Raw genomic sequence first — 19,931 nt, forward strand, 5'->3', positions numbered from 1 at the left:
ATTCCCGGAGGTATTTAAAAAATGTGTGGATGTGGCACTGAGGGACATGGCTTAGGGATTGACTGGGGAGTGCTGGGTTAATGGTTGGACTTGATCTCAGAGATCTTTTCCAACATAAACAGTTCTATGATTTGAGGTACATGGGCATGTATCTATAATTTTTCTTCAGTATAAATATATAGTAAAGCAGAAGATTGATAATACAGAATTGTATGTACTATCTCTTGCATCATAAACTGAACATTTGAAATGTAAATGTTGCACTTCAGACAGTCATCTGTGTATTCATTTCTTTATATTTCAGGTATCATCCTTTGTTTCAAAGTGACAAGATCTAAAATATATGAAACAAAATACAAACATCTATTGAAGAAAGGTAATACCTGTCACTTATAGAAAATGGTATATCTTCCTGTCAAAGTAAGAATTCATTGCGTTAAAAGTTATTTTATGCACTGTCAGGCATAATTATCCATTCCCTATATTATTAAGAAATACAAATTACTTATATATACTTCAAGTAGACCCTACTAAATTACTGTTCCTTAAAAGTTGTTGGAACTTCCTCAACTGGGCAAGTGTCTTCAGATCACAAAATGAAAATAAAGCCAGAGGATGAGGCAGGCTGGTATAAACTGTTAAAGCCTGTTTACAGTACTATAAAGTTCATATTTACTGGGGCTTTTTTTACATAAATAGAAATCTGAAAATATGGCAAGCCAGATGAACAGACTGATGACAGTATTTTCAATTCTATTTTTAAAATAAAATAAGCCACAAGTTCAGTTTGTAGGAATTAAAGCTGAACACATTTAAATTAAATACTTACTAAGGGGTGTTTATCTGCAAAACATGTGAAGCAAAAGGGTTTCTGGCAATGGCTTCTTGAACATCTAAAAAAGAATGAAAGTATATAATAAATATTATGTAAACCAAACACTTCAATAAAAAATAAGATTCACAGTCAAACATTCAACACAGAACTTCCTGAAGATTGTGGAAATGTAGTTTAATAGCACTGGTTTTATTTCCCCTACAAACTGATGCTGAAGTATGGGCTATATCTCTATTTTAAAACCTTGTATCTACATACTATATGACCAAAAGATTCAGTGTCAATAAAGAAATATAAAGCCAGAGAAAAGAATGCCAGCTACTCTAAGCCAGCAACAAATTTTCCAGATTTAGACTGCTTAGTGACTAAGTGCTATTCATTAAAAAGACCACTAGGAAAGTACACAGTTTTAGTCACTTAATTTGTTAACATTTGAAAACAAAGCTAAAAGAAGGTGTGCAAAAAGGTCACGGCTTAAAAAAGCAATGTACTTGCATGACAAGTAACTACCTAAAACAATGTATTTACTTACTTACAGGTACATATACTTACATGTACTTATGTGTAAGTCAACCTGTAAAATTTCCCAGCTTCCTATTACCAATTTTAATCCTCAAATAATTAGGCAAGCTAATTAAATTTCTGAGACTTATACATATATGTATGTATTACTTTAATTTTCACAGTTACTTCATTTGCAATCTGTTAACTCCTATGACTCTTTCTTTGTTTCTTTCATATTCCTAAGTACTTTTTATACAGTTTTCTTTTTCACACTTTGCAAACTTCAGCATTCTTGCTCCCAGTTCTTTTGCTGAATTTGCCTTTCTCTCTATTTCTTTGTTATTTCTCTGTTACTTATACAGCAATTTAGTTTCTATATTCTTGTATTTCTCTTTTCATGTCTACTTTCCTAACCCAAGCACATCATTGTAAAACACCTCTCTGGTAAAAATGGAATTCTTCATTTCCATTTGCCTGGAAGCAATAACCACAATTTATGACAGCATGAAATTCTGAACCACTGTTTGATGGAGCAGGAATTGTAAGCTATAGATGTGGAAATTTTCTAAACAGTTGCAAAGATCTTTTATTCTTCTGTTGCAGTTTATAGGGAACTGAAGCCTTTTTCCTCAAACTCATGCAATCCACCATGTGATGCAGAAATATATGGATAGCGTGCAGAAGCTTAATAAGCCCTGTTTCACTAGATTCCAGTCAATAAGGGGGTAAACTTGGGTAACTTGGTCATGAAATGGTGCAGTCCAGAAGGAAAAGAAATGAAATAGTAAAGTCAATGAACTTCAAGAAACTCTTATAAACTCAAATAATTGGCATGTAAAATTTTGTATGAAAAAAGTGCGAGGAAAATGTAAAATTCAAGAGAGTTGGCAATTCCATAAACAGCACAAATGGCAAGCAGAAGTTATTCCAATCATAGAAAAGTCCAGCAGTCCAGTGAAGAGACCACACAGACTAAGTCACAAGGTCCCCACTGATATCAAATACAGGATGGAGCAGACAAAATACTGAAATTATGCCAAACAAATGAGAGATTTTATGGAAGACCTGAATGATTTCATAGGTCAAAGCAAATCCTAACCATTAGATAAAGTAAGAGACCCAAGAACTAAGTTTGTTCTGCAACTGTGTTTGTTATCATAGGATTACTTTGGAAGTGTTAGCTAATTAATCACTGGGGGAAAAAATATCAAGAACAAGTACAGACTTTTTCTCAACATTCTTCAGCAAAATGGAAGATGTGATTGGAGAGTTCATATAAAAAACACCAGTATAAAGCAGATAAGAAATCAGCCTGGTATAGAGAAAGAACAAATTACAGAACTAATTAAGTAAATTAAGTGCATTTGACATTTTTAAAATGGTTGCACAAGTGATATTCATTTTAGCATACAGATTTATCTGTAGCAATGTCAGAACTAAGTATTGGTGCTCTTTAAGAATTCACGGAGAAGAGGAACATTCTAAAATAATAGAAGACAGACAATGAAAAGCCAATAATTATAAAGGAATACACTTGCAAAAATATGTGATATATAACATAAAGGGCAATTATTTGCAAAAATAATTGCAAAAAAAAGTTAAGATGGATAAGTTTTGGAACAAATTCCCAAGTGAGGCCAGATACATGTTAAAAGAATATTTTTGACAAATGTGTGGCAAACAACATCTACAGTTGGGCTGAAAGTGTCCTTCAGCCATATTTTGATTTTTTTTAAACCAAGTAATCATAATATTAAACTGATTTCATTGACTTTAAGAAGGGTTTCATGCTTTTGATATACGGTTTGCTACATTTAGTAAATAACAACAACAACAATAATAGAAAAAATATTTCTATCATACGATTCCTGATTTTAATCCAAATAAATTTATGCCAACTAAATGGAAAGTTATTTAATCACTTCATGTAGCATCTTATTTATTATCCCACTTACTTTTTAGCCTTTGATTGAGACAATTAAGAGACTGGAAAATCTTCTGTTCTTCTACTGAAAGTGCACTCACACCTGGACACGGAACCCTGTTAAGCAGTGAGGGCTGTCTGGCTGTCTGCATACTGTCCATAGCTGCCAGGATTTCACTCTCTGCAATGCATGTACTTGCTAATTTTTCTGCCATTAGAAACTGAGCAGTGCTTTCTGAAACTGAAGAGATTACAGGGGGAACTTCAAATGTGAAGAGATCACTATATTTAAATAAACGGCTTGTTTTCGTGACTAAATGTCTGTAAAACACACAAAATTGACATTAAAAGATCAAAAATTGGCAAAATAAAGAAATATGATACATTAGAGAGTGAAATAATTAAGAACACTAATGCACCTTACAATTGGCACCAGAGCAAGTCCTAATGAGGTTGGAAATATGTAATGGTAGCAGCAATACCTGTCCATACCATACAGTTATGTATGACACGTTCAGCTGTACAGCTACTGTACACTTAAATACAAACAGGAATGGAATGAGTTTTGAATATATGTTGTAATGCATTTATAAAATCATCAATATCATGGTATATGGTGCTATATCTTACATTTCCAGGAAAACAAAATACTAGGTCTAGAGAACTACCCCTTTTTACTTAGAATCACTGATGCCAAAAGGCACAAGTCATGTTACACAGTGGAAATATTAGGTCATTCTACTTTAGGTATAACAAAGAATTGAAGTGAGCTGTGTTACTATACCTTCCTCAGATTTACAGATGTTGTTCATCTTTTGTACCGGTTCAAATGCAGATGGAGCAGGACTCAGCTGGACAGTGCATAATGAATTCTATCAAAAATATTATAAGAATATTTTAAGTATAATTTAAGGTGATTCTACTACCTTCTGAACATGTTTTATTTATTATTTCATATTATCAAATCTTTTGAAGTCCAAAAATATTAGTGTATACTAATAAAGTGATGTATTCTCCTTGGTTTTATTATTTTCATTAGCAGTGACAGCAAGCTGACTAAGGACATTGATTCAAAATTGTGTGACCCTAAACAAATCTTTGATATTTCTGAAACTCTTTCCATTTTGAAGAGAAATAAGCTTTTTATTTTTCTTTAAATTTATATTAACCTGTACATGACGAGTAGGCTCACTTCTTTTAGATGTTACATTTTGTCTTCTGTGTTCTGAAACAGCTCGGTGTTTATTTTCATGGTTTTCAAGAACCTGATTTTGTCTTGTAACAGGAACAACACCTTAAATGACATGCAAACAAAAATAAACCAAAAATGTGTAAAAACATGATAAAGATACTAGTAGCAAACCCAATAATGGTGACTAAAACTCTCTTTCCATATTTAGATGTTTACAACTGATCTTATTAAATGTATTTTCTTACAATGAAAAAGAGAGAAACAGGCACTTCAAAGGCATAGCACTATGAGATACAGATGTGGATTGTTAAGTGAACCCCCACTTTGAATCTCAGGCAGTAAAAACTGTCAGTACAAAAATACAAGGTGGTCTTATCAAGTAAAAAGGGGAATGAAAGGTGAGCTGTGACATAACTAATATCAAATAATGTGACAAAAATTAATGTTTTAGAAAATAAATTGCATTTAGAGGATAAAGTCTAACTGTTCAACACAGTAAATGCCTGTTGACAAATTGCTATATCTTATACCTTAATGGATTCAACTTTTGTTAAAATGACATAGCAGTTTACAGAAAACATGTGATAGTTCACATAGTTTATTTGGTTCACAGGATCACAAAAAGGTAGAGGTGGGAAGGGACTTTTTGAGGTTGTCTGGTCCAGCACCTCCACTCAAGCGGGGCCACCTAGAGCTCCTTGCTCAGGGCCATATTCAGGTGGCTTTTGAGTATCTTCAAGGATAGAGACTCAGTAAAGTCTCTGGGCAATATGTGCCAGTGCTCAGTCACTCTCAAAGTTAAAAGTTTCTTGATATTCAAGAGGGAAATTCCTGTGTTTCAGTTTGTGCCCATAGCCTCTGGTACTTTCATTGGGCATCACTGAAGAGAGCCTGCTTCTGTCCTCTTTGCAGCTTCCTTCCAGATATTTACAGCCATTGGTAAGATTCCCCATGACCTTCTCCTCTCCAGGATGAACAGCCCAAGCTCCCTCAGCCTTTCCTCCTAAAAGAGATGCTCTAGTTCCTTTACTATCTTCATGTCCAGTCACCTCTCTCCAGCATGTCTGTGTCCCTTGTATTGAGGAGCCCAGAACTAAGATGGTACTCAGGTGTGGCCTCACAGATGTTGTGAGGTTTCAAAGCCATGATTTTAAACATTATTTCTATAGCTTTGGTTTTGTAGTTATTCTTACTAATCCATATATCTGTGCACTAATTTTAATGAAAATACTGCTGTATAGCATTTTCCCTCAGTCAGAGAAGTCTAATCTAGACACTGTACAGTTTTATCTCAGTTTTGTCTAGCATAGCAAGACATTTTCAAAATTAAAGCATCAAGTTTCAAAATATGTTCTTAATTAAACTTTAATGCATAAGAATTGGAGATGCAAATTAGCAATTTCATGTGCAACCTAGGAATCTACATACCCAAGGAGATGTATCCTCATTTGTAAACAGTTACTAGACTTGTAAATGCAGTTTCTCAATTTATACTTGAGAAGATAAATTACTGATTTATTTACATAATAAATATTAACATGTGCCGTTTAATGTAAAGTTCATGATTTGGCCAGGAGATCTTTTACTGATTCTAACAGAATTTTATTTCTTTTGTGGTCATTACAGTGACAGTTAATGAAGCAGAATCCTTACCATTCACAAAAAAAGAAAACAATTAATTGATCCTAGAAGCATATTTGAAATTAGCCATCTGGCTGTAAATGGGGCACATTAGATTTAAAGGGTTGCCATTTAGTTAATGCAAATTATTGCAATGTGACACATGGTGCTGAGTAGCACCTGAAAAGAAATGTGATCATGTTATACTGAATACAGCAGAAAATTAAAAAAAAAAAAAGAAAAAGAAAAAGAAAAGAAGAGACCCTGGTTATATTAGTAATCATGTGATATTTTTTGGAAAAAATAAAATTCAAAGTTGCTCTATGTGTATGCATCAATAGTTAATTTCATTCATTAGCAAGACATGCTAGATATATGCCAAGGAAAAGATTCTTTTGAGACATGTAATAAAAAATTATAATAAGCACTAGTGTCTTAAGGGAACAAGAGACTGAGCAGTCTACAACTGTTTAAGCATGTTAATTAGCCCCATATTTTGACAGGCTAAAGGTTAAACACATTTTTGAAGCCTTTTACTGACTGAACATGAAAGGTCATAAAATAATTTTAATATCCAGCTACAATATAATATGTGTCAGCAGAGGATACACAAGCCTGGAAGCCAAATTAATTTAAGACAACAATATTATTTATTCATCTTGTTCTCACTTATACTTTTCTAGTGTCTTCATGCACCTCATGGAACTCTGCAGATACTTTACTTGAGAGCAATGCAGTATTCAGTCTCCAAACAAGCACTTCAGGACTAAGACTGTGGTGTCTATGTGCATTTATAGGTAACTGAACAAATAATAGCAAATCAGTAAGAGTTATCTAGAGTATTTAAAATAAAGAAGACTTTCAAAACACAAAATGTAAGCAGATACGGAGAGGGGGCAACCCATCCAAACTTTAAGTGGTTACTCAGCTCTTCCTCTAAAAGAACTGGAGGTATGTGACACTGGGGATGTAGCATTTAAAGCTGGAGTGAAGCTAGTGTTAGTAGTGCACACAACTTTGACCCAGTACATTTCCTGATTGATTGATCTGATGTGCAGATAAGAACATCAAGATGACTGAATCTCTGCTGGAGGCAAGGCGTGGTAATGCAAGTCTTCATTCATTTCCAATGTAAAATCCAATGGGTTAAGTCACACAGATCTGAAACTCATCTCTTTTGACTTTGAACTGGAATAGACAAGCGGATAGGACTTTTCATTTCCCACCCCTGCTTTAGGCCAAGAATATTCACCTGCCTGTCTTACACAACAGAATTCTTTTGAATCACTCCATAGTTAAAACTATGTATTACTGTAGATAAAACGAGAAATGTAGGGGGGTTTTAAGTTATGGGAATTAATTACTTTGCTAGAAAGTGTTTTTCAGTTGCATGCCCAATCCTTGGGGTGATCTGGTACATGAAGTATTTTGGAAAGCTGCTTGTATCTGAAGCAGGGTCTACAGTTTCAGGAGTTCCAGCTGCAGCCCTCAACAGGAAGCAAAAGAGCATGCTTCATAGCAATTATAAGCAGGAGGATGTCATTAATGCCCAAGGCACAGAATATAGCTAGGCTTCACAGGAGAAACAAAGCAAATAAAAAAGTGTGAAATGTAATTTGAAATGTAAAACCCAGGATATTAAAGTTTATTTTCCCAAAAATTTCTTATGCACCTTTCCTCAATCTTACCAATGAATCTCTTCACCATATTGTTCCCAAGGTTAATTTTCAATAAAATGAAGAATTGTTTCTCAAATTTCTTAAAATTCCTTATAAATGGACATACTTTGCAGGAGAGCAAAGTTTGCTTGGCAGAAGCTCTTTACTTTTAACTTGCATTTACATTTTTTTAAGCTTTACTTGTATTACTGGGACTAAGTCTTAATGATTTTAGGCATTTACAATGTCAACATTTTAAAAACATAGTAGATCTACACTTCTTCCACTCGCAGGTGGCAGCGACTGTTGCACAACAAGCTATGACTCTCAGTTACCTTGTAAAACTTGCTCGTATAAACTTAGCTGCTTCCTCCTATATCATTATTTAGACTACCTGTCACATCTGCTCATTAGTCATGAATATAATCTCAGGGAAAATCCTTCCTTTTCATTTAATATTGTAGAGAGCTATTAAAAATGGGGATTAATGTTTCACAGGCCTCTGGGCACCACTAGAAGAGAAATGACAATGACAAATGGTGAAAGCGTGTTAAAGCCGGCTGTGCTGTGTGAATGGATGAAAAACTGGACCTTTTAACTGCAAACAAATTTGTGATGTAATTGAAGAATTCTGTCTGAACATCCCCCCAACTCAGAAACAGAAACATGACTCTTACCAGTGGCAGACTCTTTTGGAGCTTGGGCAGAATGCGCTTTGTGCCAGGAGGTGCTTGTTTTTCCAGCTGCTTGGATATGACGGAGATGAAATCCATTTTCTACAATAACAGGTCTTCTCTCAGTGCAGGTTACTGAATGATCCTGACAGGCACATGCCTGAACACTACTTACAGAACAAGTATCTTTTGCCCATGGTTCGTATTTGCCCGTGCTGCAGTCAGGTGTAGAGATTGCAGTGGCCAGGCCAGAACAACAAGCAATATTCTCCCTGTTTCCTGCACCATTCCTATTTAAAACCCAATTTGTTAGCACAACACACCTGTCATTTAAACCATCCCTGCTGGTCGTGGTAGCTCGGAGCCTTGAAGGCGACAGTGACAGACATCCAGGGCTGGCTGTGTTTCCAACAGTTCTGTTTCCTCGCAGAGGTGCCGAAGGCGGGTGAGGTGTTAGCAATTTCCCTGGAACTTGTTGAAGTTTGTTGGCTCCAGCAGCAGACTGCAGTTGGAGTATTGTGCCTCTTCTCTTGGGCATAAAAATTGACTGTGCTCTTATAGATGGTGCTCTTCTAGTTACTTGTGCCTTATTTTTGAGTTGATTACCTTCATTAATTTTAGAATTATTGCTACATACTGGGGGTTCTCTTCCTTCCTCTTTTGGTTCCATCCGAGCTTTTTTAGCAGAAAAGGATCCAGTAGACATAAATATATTCTGAGATGTGCATTCTTTATTTGATTGTTCAGTATCAACATTTGGTTTTGATAGATGAGAATTTTCTTGATGATTTTTTATGAACATGGGCTTTGAAGGTTGAGCAATGATACTTAAATTATTCCTAGGAGCATTATTTGTAGTTTGAATATATTGCAGCTTTGAAGAAGATACTTCACTGGTGCTTTTCTCATAGCATTTTTCATTATTTTCTGTTATTATCTGGTCAATTTGATCACACCATCTAAGCTTCCTATTGTATTTTTCATTTTCTGTACTTTCCTTTTTTATTTTTGCCAGTTCTAAACTGTCCCTGATAGATGACATGGGTCGAATTCCAAAACTGATCCCATGGTTCATAACCACAGCTTTGAAATTACTGGGTTCATATTTAGAATCCTTCTTTAAGATACTTCTGATTAACTGTGCTCTTTTTCTTTCAAGAATATTATTTTTCAGGGTTTTGTCATGTGCAGGCGTACCAGGATTGAACTCTGTATCAGACAACAGTGACATAGTTTCTATTATATTTCCCTTTCCTTCCTCTTTGTTATTCTGTTGCTTAATTTCCAACAGAACTGAGGCATTTGGTATGTCCTGAAATAAAGATGTTCTTGGCATAGTATCATTAATACATTTAATATTTTCTTCTTTTGTTTTAGTCATTTTTCTTGAGGTATTATTTAAAAACTTTGTACTGATATTTTTGTTCCTTGGTAATGTATCAGCTGTGCTGGGAATGCAAGTGGAACATCCCTGAATAGGAAATAAGATTATAGATGTTGCAATAGGTTGACTGGATGGTTGCACAGATATTGTTCTCTTCTGTGGGGTCATTTTAAAACTCTGATCTTGCATCAGATCCTGAACTCTTTCTCCTGGAATAGATTCAGGGCTGTCCCAGGCTTTGCTAGGATTGAGAACAGGATGACCAGTGGCTAATGTGCTGGCTGTTCCAGAAGATGGCTTGCTTAGGTCTTCTTTTGTATTTTGCAGATAACTCAATGCATTAATTACAGAGCTCTTTTGCTTACCAGAGGTAGAGAAATCTGCAGCTTTTTTTCCAGATCTCTGAGAAGTGGATGATTCCTCTTCTGAGGTGTTTATGTGTTCAGCAGGAGTTAGAACATTATGTTTAGCTAAAAGATCATAAATAGGTATGTTGTGGTGGTGTTGGGAATCTGCATTTCTCAGACAATTATTTAGATGCACATTTTTAGAAGTACTTTGATCTATATAAAGTAAACCCTCATTCCTAGTCTGGGATTTTCCTGGCTCATACAGGGCACAGTCACACTGTGTAGTCAAAGATGATTCATTTGATGTTGAGTAATTTCCATTTTGTTCTCCAGCCTCAAGACTGTCAAGGCTTGACAGGCTTTCTGAATCATCTGTTTCTTTGAGTTCTTGATGAAAATTCTGAAATACAGCCATCAAACCAGACTGTTAATTTATTAGAAACGTGGTTTTGTTGATACTAATTTTTCATTAATAAGAGATTAGACTAAAATACAAACAATACTGAGCCTGGTGTTTTTATGTCTAGGGTTCATATCATCATAAGTGTTTCCTTTGAGTCAAAATTTACCTTTAAGTTGCAAAACAAAATGATGCAATTTGGGAAGAAATTCAGAGGAGGGAGCTACATAGCTCAACAGATTTAATCCTAAATTATATATAAATTCTGCAATATCATAAAAGGAACTAGATTTAACTAAACAACAGTACTGTTTCTGGACTGCCCTATGACACTGGATGGTTTTCATACTCTGTAAGGGTATGTAAGTGAGTTTACAAATTGAAAGAGAATTCATGAAAATACAGATTTGATAGTGGATCTGCCCCAAACTTGAACTTTTCCACAATACTAGACTAAATATGTTTCTTTTCATACAAAGAACCACAAGTGATGAGGAGTTAAGCCTTGTCATGGCAAACAGAGAAAAATATCTCTGCTATTACAGTCACAGTGATTAACAACTTCCCACAGTGAAATTCCCTCTTCACATCTCTCAGAAAGAAGAAAATAGCATCTGATCAATGGAGTCAGATCAGGTCTAAGAGCATGAGGGAATCCCATCAACTCCCTTAGCCTTTTCATCAAACTTTAATGAAGTGATGAATAAGAGCAACTGGCATCATCTGAAGCACTAGTGGGAAAACTTTGTGTATGTACTATAGAAGCATTTTCTTCACTATTACTTCCCTATCCAAGCACTGAGATGTTGAATGTCATTGACAATACATACTTTTTTAAGCACAAAACTTCAAAATACCCATAAACATAAAGGAAATCAAGAATGTCAACTATTTTCACAGCCTTATGCACTCGTTTTCACACAACTCAGCAGAAAAGTGATTTTTAAACTTATGTTGGAAAAAATGGTGTGAAAAACTAAGGGAAGATGAATTAGATATGCAATCTTATGCAATGAAGATTTTTTTTTCATTAGTGACTTTAAATTAAAAATATTTCAAGTAGCAATATCTGTTAACCTAGGTAAGTGATGATATACCCCCTGGCAATAACATAGAATTAACATTTTGAAAAATCACCAAAGAATACATAAAATTTAGTGCATAATAATACATTTTTGTAATAAACATTTTTTATTCTAATAAATCTTTATACCTTAATACTGAATGTTTTATAGTTGTACAAATATATTACATTGCAGAATAAAAAGTTTAGTAAGTCCTTAAAGATTTTCTGTGACTGAATTAAATCTTATCTTGCACTAAATGTTCAGGGGTTGGTGCAGTCTTCCATTATAGTTATATGATCTGAGATACAGAAACTAAATAGAAGAACAAAGAACCAAGTGTAAAGAAAGATCCCTTTAGGGAAAACTTTCAAACTAAAGCTATAAAACCCAGTGTCTTTCTAATAGAAAAGAATAAATAACACTTTGTTAGTTATTTATTAACCTTTATGTTTGCCTAAATTATATTATTAACCTCTGCTTGAACTTCACCAAATATGGAAAAGGCATATACTCAGAGTTTTCTGTATCAGGACAAATTTAAGAACTAACTTTGAAATTTTCAACTAGGAAAAAAACAGTAAAAAGAAATTACAGGTGTCAGGCTTACTTCTTGTCTAATTTGGAAACTGCAACTGTATAGCAAAATGTGTTTCTAAAATCACAAAATTAGACAGCAGAAAAAGTTTTTAGGGATTGATTTAAAAAAGCTTCTGACAGCAGGTTTGCTTAAACTGATAAATCTGGCGAGTGGAAGAAAATTTTCAACTTTTAAAAATTAAGGTAAAAAAAATATCTGCCCAGTTGTGCTCCAGAGGTTGAAAAAAGACATGATCCTGCATTATATACATAATTTTACTCTCATTGTAAAACAAAACCTCATGAAAAACAAAATCTCACTTGAAGTAACATCCAAAAATGTTAGGAACTAAAGAATAAAGGAGTCCTCATTTAAACACCTACTCACTTTTAGGCAGTTCATGCAAATTCAGTTCACTTTTCAAATTTTACTTTTATTTGGTTGCATCATAGAATTTCATCCTTTTACACATTAAAGATGCTTAACATTCTCATTAAAATATTTATATATTTTATTTCTCATTTTAGCCTACTATGTAATGCAAATAAATATCATGTTTTCTTGTAAAAATGTGTAACTAGAACTACTTCTGCAAACAAAAAACCAAATCAACAATTATCCTTTTTAGTGATCAGTAAGTGCAGGGAAATAAACCTGGAAACCCTAATGATTTGATTTAAGCTGTCAGAATACTATAGGATGATAAGGAAACAAAAGTGCTGCTTCAGGTTTATAATAATTAATCATTTAAAAAAAGTAAAATAACTGATTAGGCATCTGTGTACCCAGGCCACCAGGAGACTACTAGGATAGAAGCAGAATACTGGAAGAAAAAAATCAGTTAAATTCTGTTTTGCTTTTACAATTCACAAGAGCTTTGAATTTTTAAAAAAAACTAAAACAGAACTCTGCCATCTTCAAAGGGGTGCAATTACTTTGGAGAGTGATATTTTAATCTTCATGAGAAATCAATAGATTTCCCAACATCCCCTTGAGACATTAGCATACAGTATCTCTGATAATACCATGTTAGTGTAATACAAAATCCTGGCAGACCTGTATGCACAAACTTTTTATCTCCTACTCTCTTCCTGCAAGAAAACATCTTATTATTACCATAGCTGCAGTACACTAAAGACCAGATACTGCTATTTTTTCTGCTGTTCCTTTCTTTTAGCAACATTTATGAACATTTTATGCCACTGCAGTAAAACAAATCGCTCCAAAACCAGCTATAATGTATGGTAAAAATACTTTAGTGCACAGGACACTCTCAATTTCCCCATTTCTGTTGTTTGTGTGCCATGCTGTATGTATAACAATCCTAATTTATCCACAAGCAAAATCTTATTCATATATTAATCTACCTGTGAAACAAAACCCTTTATACTGAAAAGCTGTTTCAGCTTTAATCCTACATTATCACCTGTTCAAGCAGGGCTTTGAATTGAGAAAAGACACTCTTGAAATGACTGAACTCCACACTGTCAGATATGAAGATTGGCATGTCATTTTATACAGCACAGGCTTGGAATAAGCTACTATTTTATGGAAAAAAATACACAATCAAAACAAGTTTGAGTATTTGGGTAAAATAATTTAGTCTGGAGATACATTTTCAAATTGTCTTTATAGCACATGTAAATTTTGGATTAGTGAAATAATGTGAAAGATAGCCATACATCACAATACTGGTTGAAAGCCAATGAAAACTGAACTCCTCTGATCCTGCCAAGAGGGAAATAAGTAAGGAAATCACTCAAGTCTGTCATATAATTTAAGTGATCAACATAAAAATTGTTAACACTCACATTTATAAGTAAAAAGTGGCCAATGTTCCTAAATTTAAGGTGACCATAGAAACCTATTTCAAGTTGTTGAATGGTCTCTACAAAATCTAGTCTGACTTCTGTTTCAAATGCCATTTTAACATAACCCTCACTTTCAGAGTCTGCTTTCCCACTAACCAGCCCTGAGCATTCTTCAAGTTCCTGATAACTCTGTGCACAGGCACTCCTTTTTTCCATGCCAGTCTTGTCTCTATCTCTGAAGAATTAGACTGATACCACATCCCCTGTGGAAGGAACCTTTGTTTAACTCATTCCAGTCATACTAATGTTTTTCCATCAGTTACCTGAAACATCTCTGTTCCATAGACACTGTCCAATCTCAAAAGCACAGTAACACAAACAGTTAACAGTCACACAGGTCAGCTCAGGGAAGGAGGACCAGGTTCATACCTTTGCTGCTGCCATTCAGTGGAACATCACTTAGAAAACACTCTTCATTATTTCTCAGAGACTTATGTGAATTTACATGTTACATACATAAACACACACAGTACAAGAAGGTACAAATTTTTAATGTATTAGAGATACTATAAGAATAACCCACTGAGTTCATAGTTTGCGTTGCAATTTCTGTGTTCCATCCCTATTTGAATAAATATTAAAGTATTTTCTTCCAACGGGAATGTAATGCATAGAAAGACTGGTACTGAGTACTTCATGGTTGCACATGGAAATGATTGGAAAAAAAGGAGAGCCAAGGTAAAAATCCAGCTTCAAATCAAGCAGAAATGGATTTAAATTTGGATTTGACAGATACCACTTGAATAACCTAATTATGGGCATATAAAGGAGGAAAGAGGAAAATAAAATCTCCATGTGATAATCTATACCCATTTTCTCTGTGAATTAGTTCTTACTTCTAAGTATTTTGTTTAAAAAGTGAAATATTATGCCAATCAGTTGAATTCCAACATAGTGTCTTTTCCTGGAAGAGCCTAGAAATGTTGTATTGTCCAAAACAATGTTGTATGGCCACCAAATTAAAGTGGTTACAAAAAACCCCAAAACAAAACAAAAGATATTTGAATAATGCTATTCCTAGTCATAGTTGAGACATTTTAATGGGAATTTTCTAAATTATTCAGCTTAAGGCAGCTACCAGAAATGGAAAATTTAGACATAATCAGTTAATAGTTTTGAAAAATGATAAGCACTCAGAACTAATGTCTTTTGGTGAAAAGTTGCCTGGGGCTTTAGCCAAAGACTATGCTACCAGCTCCACCTTAAAGATTTTATTTATGCATGCAGTAAACCCAGGAAAAGACTGTGCAACAAATCCTTTTTTGTGAATGAAGTTAACAATATTAAATTCTTAAAAATGGAACAAAGTCATGGGCATATAACAAGCAATAATTTGATGTACTGGCACAGATGCAATGGTTGCACAAAACAAAATCTACTGCTCTCAATATTTTAAGCAAAATAATTTTAGAAAATGGTAGAAGGGTCACTAAAAGCCTTGACTTACTGGTGAATCTATAGGAATTTTTAGGGATGTAAAGCAGGGAACACAGCAAATCTACTGGTCAAGGTTTACATAGAACTTTATTGTGCTGTAGGAAAGTAAAGAATTTTAGGAATCTTTATAATCCTACTGGGCCTGTAAAAACAGAAACAAAGAGAGGTCAAAGGATCTCAGTGGATGGTTAGATCGCAGTGTGTGCATGTGAAATACTTTGACACTACTTTCAGAAAGGCAAGAACTGATGAAAGGACTTTGGGCAACAGGTGGTAGCAAGACTACCAAAGTCTATTAAATTCAGTAAGAGGATTATAAATCATTATAAATTATAAATTTTATTAGTAAGAGTATTATAAATACTATTTCACAACACAAGAAGTCACAAGGCACATGCACACCAGCATCCAAGTATTAAACTTCCAAAACTCAGGCCTCAGAACAAGGACAATGGATTTCTTGACTGTTTTTCTAATCAGACTCCAAAGCATGCAACTTTAAGAAAGAAAGTCCAAATGTCTGAAGCACAAATATTTACATTTTTAAACTATTTATCAGAGGAAAGAAGCTGAGCAACCCCTAGTGGCTGCAGAAAAATACATTCTGAAAAAAAAAAGCAAAATTTTTTGCAGGACCAGGGTATTTTCAAAAATACATTAATTTGAAAACATAAATTCCTATATTACATGCAGTGTCCAAAGTTGGACATTTAGAAAAACTATAAGTAAAAAATTATGCATGACTCATGGCAGCTTTTCTCTAGTATTCAATTAGAAAGTGATAATTGTGTTTGATAAAATACACTACAATATACAAGTCTTACAGTATATTAAGAAGAATCACACACACAGAATCACACACAGACTATTCTGAGTTGGAAGGGACCCACAAGGATCATCAAGTCCAACTCTTAAGTTAATGGCCCACACAGGGGATTGAACCCATGACCTTGGCATTATTGCAACCAAGTTTTAACCATTTTTCTCAAAGACAATACATTTTGTCTTCTAGTTGTAAGATGTTCTAATGCAACTACTGTCAAATTCAGCATCACCATTTAGGAAGGGATATGCAAAACACACAATGTGATATGATTTAAAAAAAAAGTGTAGACCTTTCTAAATTTTGTTTCAAAGTGGTTATCTAGAATTCAGCTTTATCAGCTCTTTTTTTAGAAATTATCATTTGCTCTTCCTTCTTTTATGCCTGGAAACAAGAACACCAGTCATTCCCAGCACAAACCATACATTCTGTCTTCTCAACCTTTTTGAATCTCACTCCAGCTGAGTGAATTTTCTGTTTTAGCCATCAGCTGCCCAAGATTTTCATGAATAACCATCAGAACAAAGTAGATAAAAAGACAGAGATGAATGTTCCTGAAAAACATCAATATCAAACTATATCTGAACTCTATAGATTCTTTCAAAAGTTATCCATACACAAGTATTTAAAGGAAAAGCCTTTGCTTTATGACCACCCATGATCTCATGCCTCTACCCATCACCAGCACAGAGGGGCAGTGCTTCACAGAGCCCAGGCCATTTCAGATACCACAACCCTTGATACCAGTAAATATTATATAAATAAAAGAATGACCCCCAAAGTATGCCCTCTTTTTTCCAAAAAATGTAATTTTGAAGACAGCATTTCTAAAATCAAGGACAGCACTGACAGATGTAAAATAACACTTAAGAGTGCAGTAAGAAGAAATCACTTTGGAGTTCTGTTCACTGATTCTAAGGTCCAAAATCAGTTTAGGAAAAAAAGCTTGTTACTGGAACACCAGTGGCTATTCCAAAGATAACGAAAAGGAGCCTCGAGCGATTGGAAGTTGATCTCTAACAAACAACCACACACTGGGGGAAAAAAATCAAGAAAGCCCCCCGCAATATCTGACCTACCATAATTATGCTGCTATAGCAGTAGCTGAGCTGTAGCAATCAACAGAGCAGAAACTTAAGGGTGCACTGAAACCCACCAATTTAAGTTTGGAGGTAGAACAAAACTCCTGTGATGGACTAATGACTAACAACTTCAGAGCCAAGAAGTCTGACATACAAATCTTTACATTCGCAGAAAGACAACATGACATGTATCTTGAAAGAATTTGTGAAAATATTTACAAATATTTTTATAGATCTCTAACTTCTTACTGCAAAGTATGCATAAATTTACTATAAATAATCTATTGGTAAGACATAATACAGTGTGCCCTCCCATGCTGTCTAGTTGGTAAAGACTGCTTAACAGACCTTTCATTTTAGTCACACCCAAGATGTTTTCTGTTACACTTAAAAAGCATCATGTAATGAATCACATGAAAATATCATACCTCCAAGTTGTTGAGATGCTGTTTTTCAAGGAGTTGTTGCATTTCTTCCAGATTTTTCTGTAAGAGAAGTAGGTGACTATCCACGTTTGTTCTACTTCTCTCTTGTGTTGCTTTATCACAGCCAAACACTGCTGTAATCTGCTTCTGATGGAAAGAACCATTTCTAGATGCTGATGAGGATGTATCATCTGTTGTGCTTGATGCAAACAAACAACTTATTACTTTGTCTTATTCATATACACCAACTGTACACTTATAAATATGTCCCTTTCCAAGAGTATATACCACCAATAAATGCCTGGCAAGTGAAGGACAGACATACCAGATGTAACTACAGGAGATGCTGTTGGTACTGTCAAAAAGTGTCCAAGACTTTCCATTTTAAAACCTTTCTTCTCTTATTCATAAATTGTCAGACTTTTGATTGGGTTGCTGTGTGACTGCCTCAGGCTGAAATGTGAGCCAACAGCTTGGTAATTTACAGAAATGGAAAACACAGGGTTGTTTTTTTTAAAACCAAACCAAACCAACCAAACAAACATAAACAAAAAAAACCCAAGTAAAATAAAAAACCAAGGAAAATGGGCTTTACTTTTTCATAAAGTTGGTTTATATAAAGCATGCTATCAGGTGTTCCTTTACTTCAAAGAGCAAGAAAGCTTTGTAACACATAGAGAGCCCAAATCTACTGATGACATGTTATGTCAGTATTGTGGTATGTTAAAAAATATGTATTTGATGCCTGATAAAACCAAATCTTTGGAGTAGCTAGTGTAGCTGGCTTCTGTGACCAGGGTGGGCCCAAATTAAGACAGAGGAAACCACAGGTTTCTACAGGATGAGAATTAGCAAGAACCATGGGACTGGTTAAGACCCAGGAATGAAAGAAACCAAGAGGCACGTAAAGCCAAATGACAAGGAAAGTCCAATAGTGACCTGGAAGGCAGGGAGTGTGTAACAAGGTATGTTCAAGAACAAAAGGCAGATAGAACTGGAATGAAGCTGGGTAAGATCATTAGGAATAGGAACCAAGCTTTGGAAAACAAGAAGCAAGAACTAGGTTGATGTCAAGAAACAAGTAGCTTTGAGCAATAAGAAAAGAAGGTCTGAACAAAAAAAATAGCAAAAATAACTCAGATTCCAAAATCCACAGCTTGTGGGGAGATCAAGCTTTAGTATTCTGGAAGTATAACTATTACCAGGTTGCCAGCTATGCTAGACTGCCTAGGTGGAACCATTTAGTGAAGGACATTGATCCTGTATTTTGGCTCCAACTTGGTTCAAGGGCCTTAAATGACCTTAGTCTGGGATATCCAAAGTGGCACATACCATTATCTCTCACCAGATTCAGTTTTATGTTCCCACCTATGTTTAGTAGAGCCATAACCCTTAAAAGTGATTAAAAAGCCAAGGTTATGTCTTGCTGTTTTAGGATCAAGTATTTAATGATGGATTTGGTGGCGCTGAGTTAACAATTAGACTTGATGACTATGATTTTATTTGTTGTACTCCACAATGATTACAGATGGTGGTAGAAGCAGAATAGATCTTGAAAACAGACGATCAGTATAAAATTTCACTGAAGTTACTTGTAAAATGGGTATGCCTTTACCTAAAAGCAGAGATCCAATCAAATTTACCAGACAGGGTAACACCTTCTCAGATTTATTTACAGAACTCAGAAAACTGCATATTATATTCTTTTGAATGGTAGATATCATCCCTATCGCAAAATTTTCTTGTTAGACACCTGGCCCCACAAAAATCTGGTTTGTTCTTACACATAATACACAAACACCCCAGTGCCTGTTGGCTAATGAGTTGTCAAAAATCTTTGCTTTAGCATTCAATAACTAAACCTTATTAGAAGCAAAATAGCTCTACTGCAAGCACAGAATACATTCTTTAGGTGTGTCAGGGCTTTTGTCTTTCTCTAAGAGGTTTATAAGAAATGTTTAAAGCTTTAAAACTCAGAACTGGTGAGCTTTGAAGAACTTTCACCTTTGAGAACTTTCTTAAAATGTTCTTCTGTTTTATCTGTACTAACTGGCTTGTGACTTGCCAATAGGTCATACTGGGCTCAACTTTTAAATGTCCTTCATGCT

The 19,931-nt window shown here is 34.7% G+C and overlaps 1 protein-coding gene across 1 annotated transcript in view; it reads right to left on the reverse strand.

Moving 5' to 3' along the window:
* Positions 1–807: 807 nt before the first annotated feature.
* CEP126 (centrosomal protein 126) overlaps positions 808–19,931 on the reverse strand; it is a 33,796-nt gene continuing 14,672 nt past the window's right edge. Inside the window, exons 5-10 of the mRNA XM_071571458.1 lie at positions 17,827–18,022; positions 8,411–10,541; positions 4,433–4,557; positions 4,048–4,135; positions 3,295–3,504; positions 808–893 (exon numbers count right to left, since the gene is read on the reverse strand). Of these exons, the coding sequence (XP_071427559.1) occupies positions 829–893; positions 3,295–3,504; positions 4,048–4,135; positions 4,433–4,557; positions 8,411–10,541; positions 17,827–18,022 (2,815 nt within the window). The 3' untranslated portion in view covers positions 808–828. The remainder of the gene's footprint in view (positions 894–3,294; positions 3,505–4,047; positions 4,136–4,432; positions 4,558–8,410; positions 10,542–17,826; positions 18,023–19,931) is intronic.

The sequence above is a fragment of the Pithys albifrons genome, chromosome 1 (assembly GCF_047495875.1).
Source record: "Pithys albifrons albifrons isolate INPA30051 chromosome 1, PitAlb_v1, whole genome shotgun sequence".
In the NCBI taxonomy this organism is placed as follows: domain Eukaryota; kingdom Metazoa; phylum Chordata; class Aves; order Passeriformes; family Thamnophilidae; genus Pithys; species Pithys albifrons.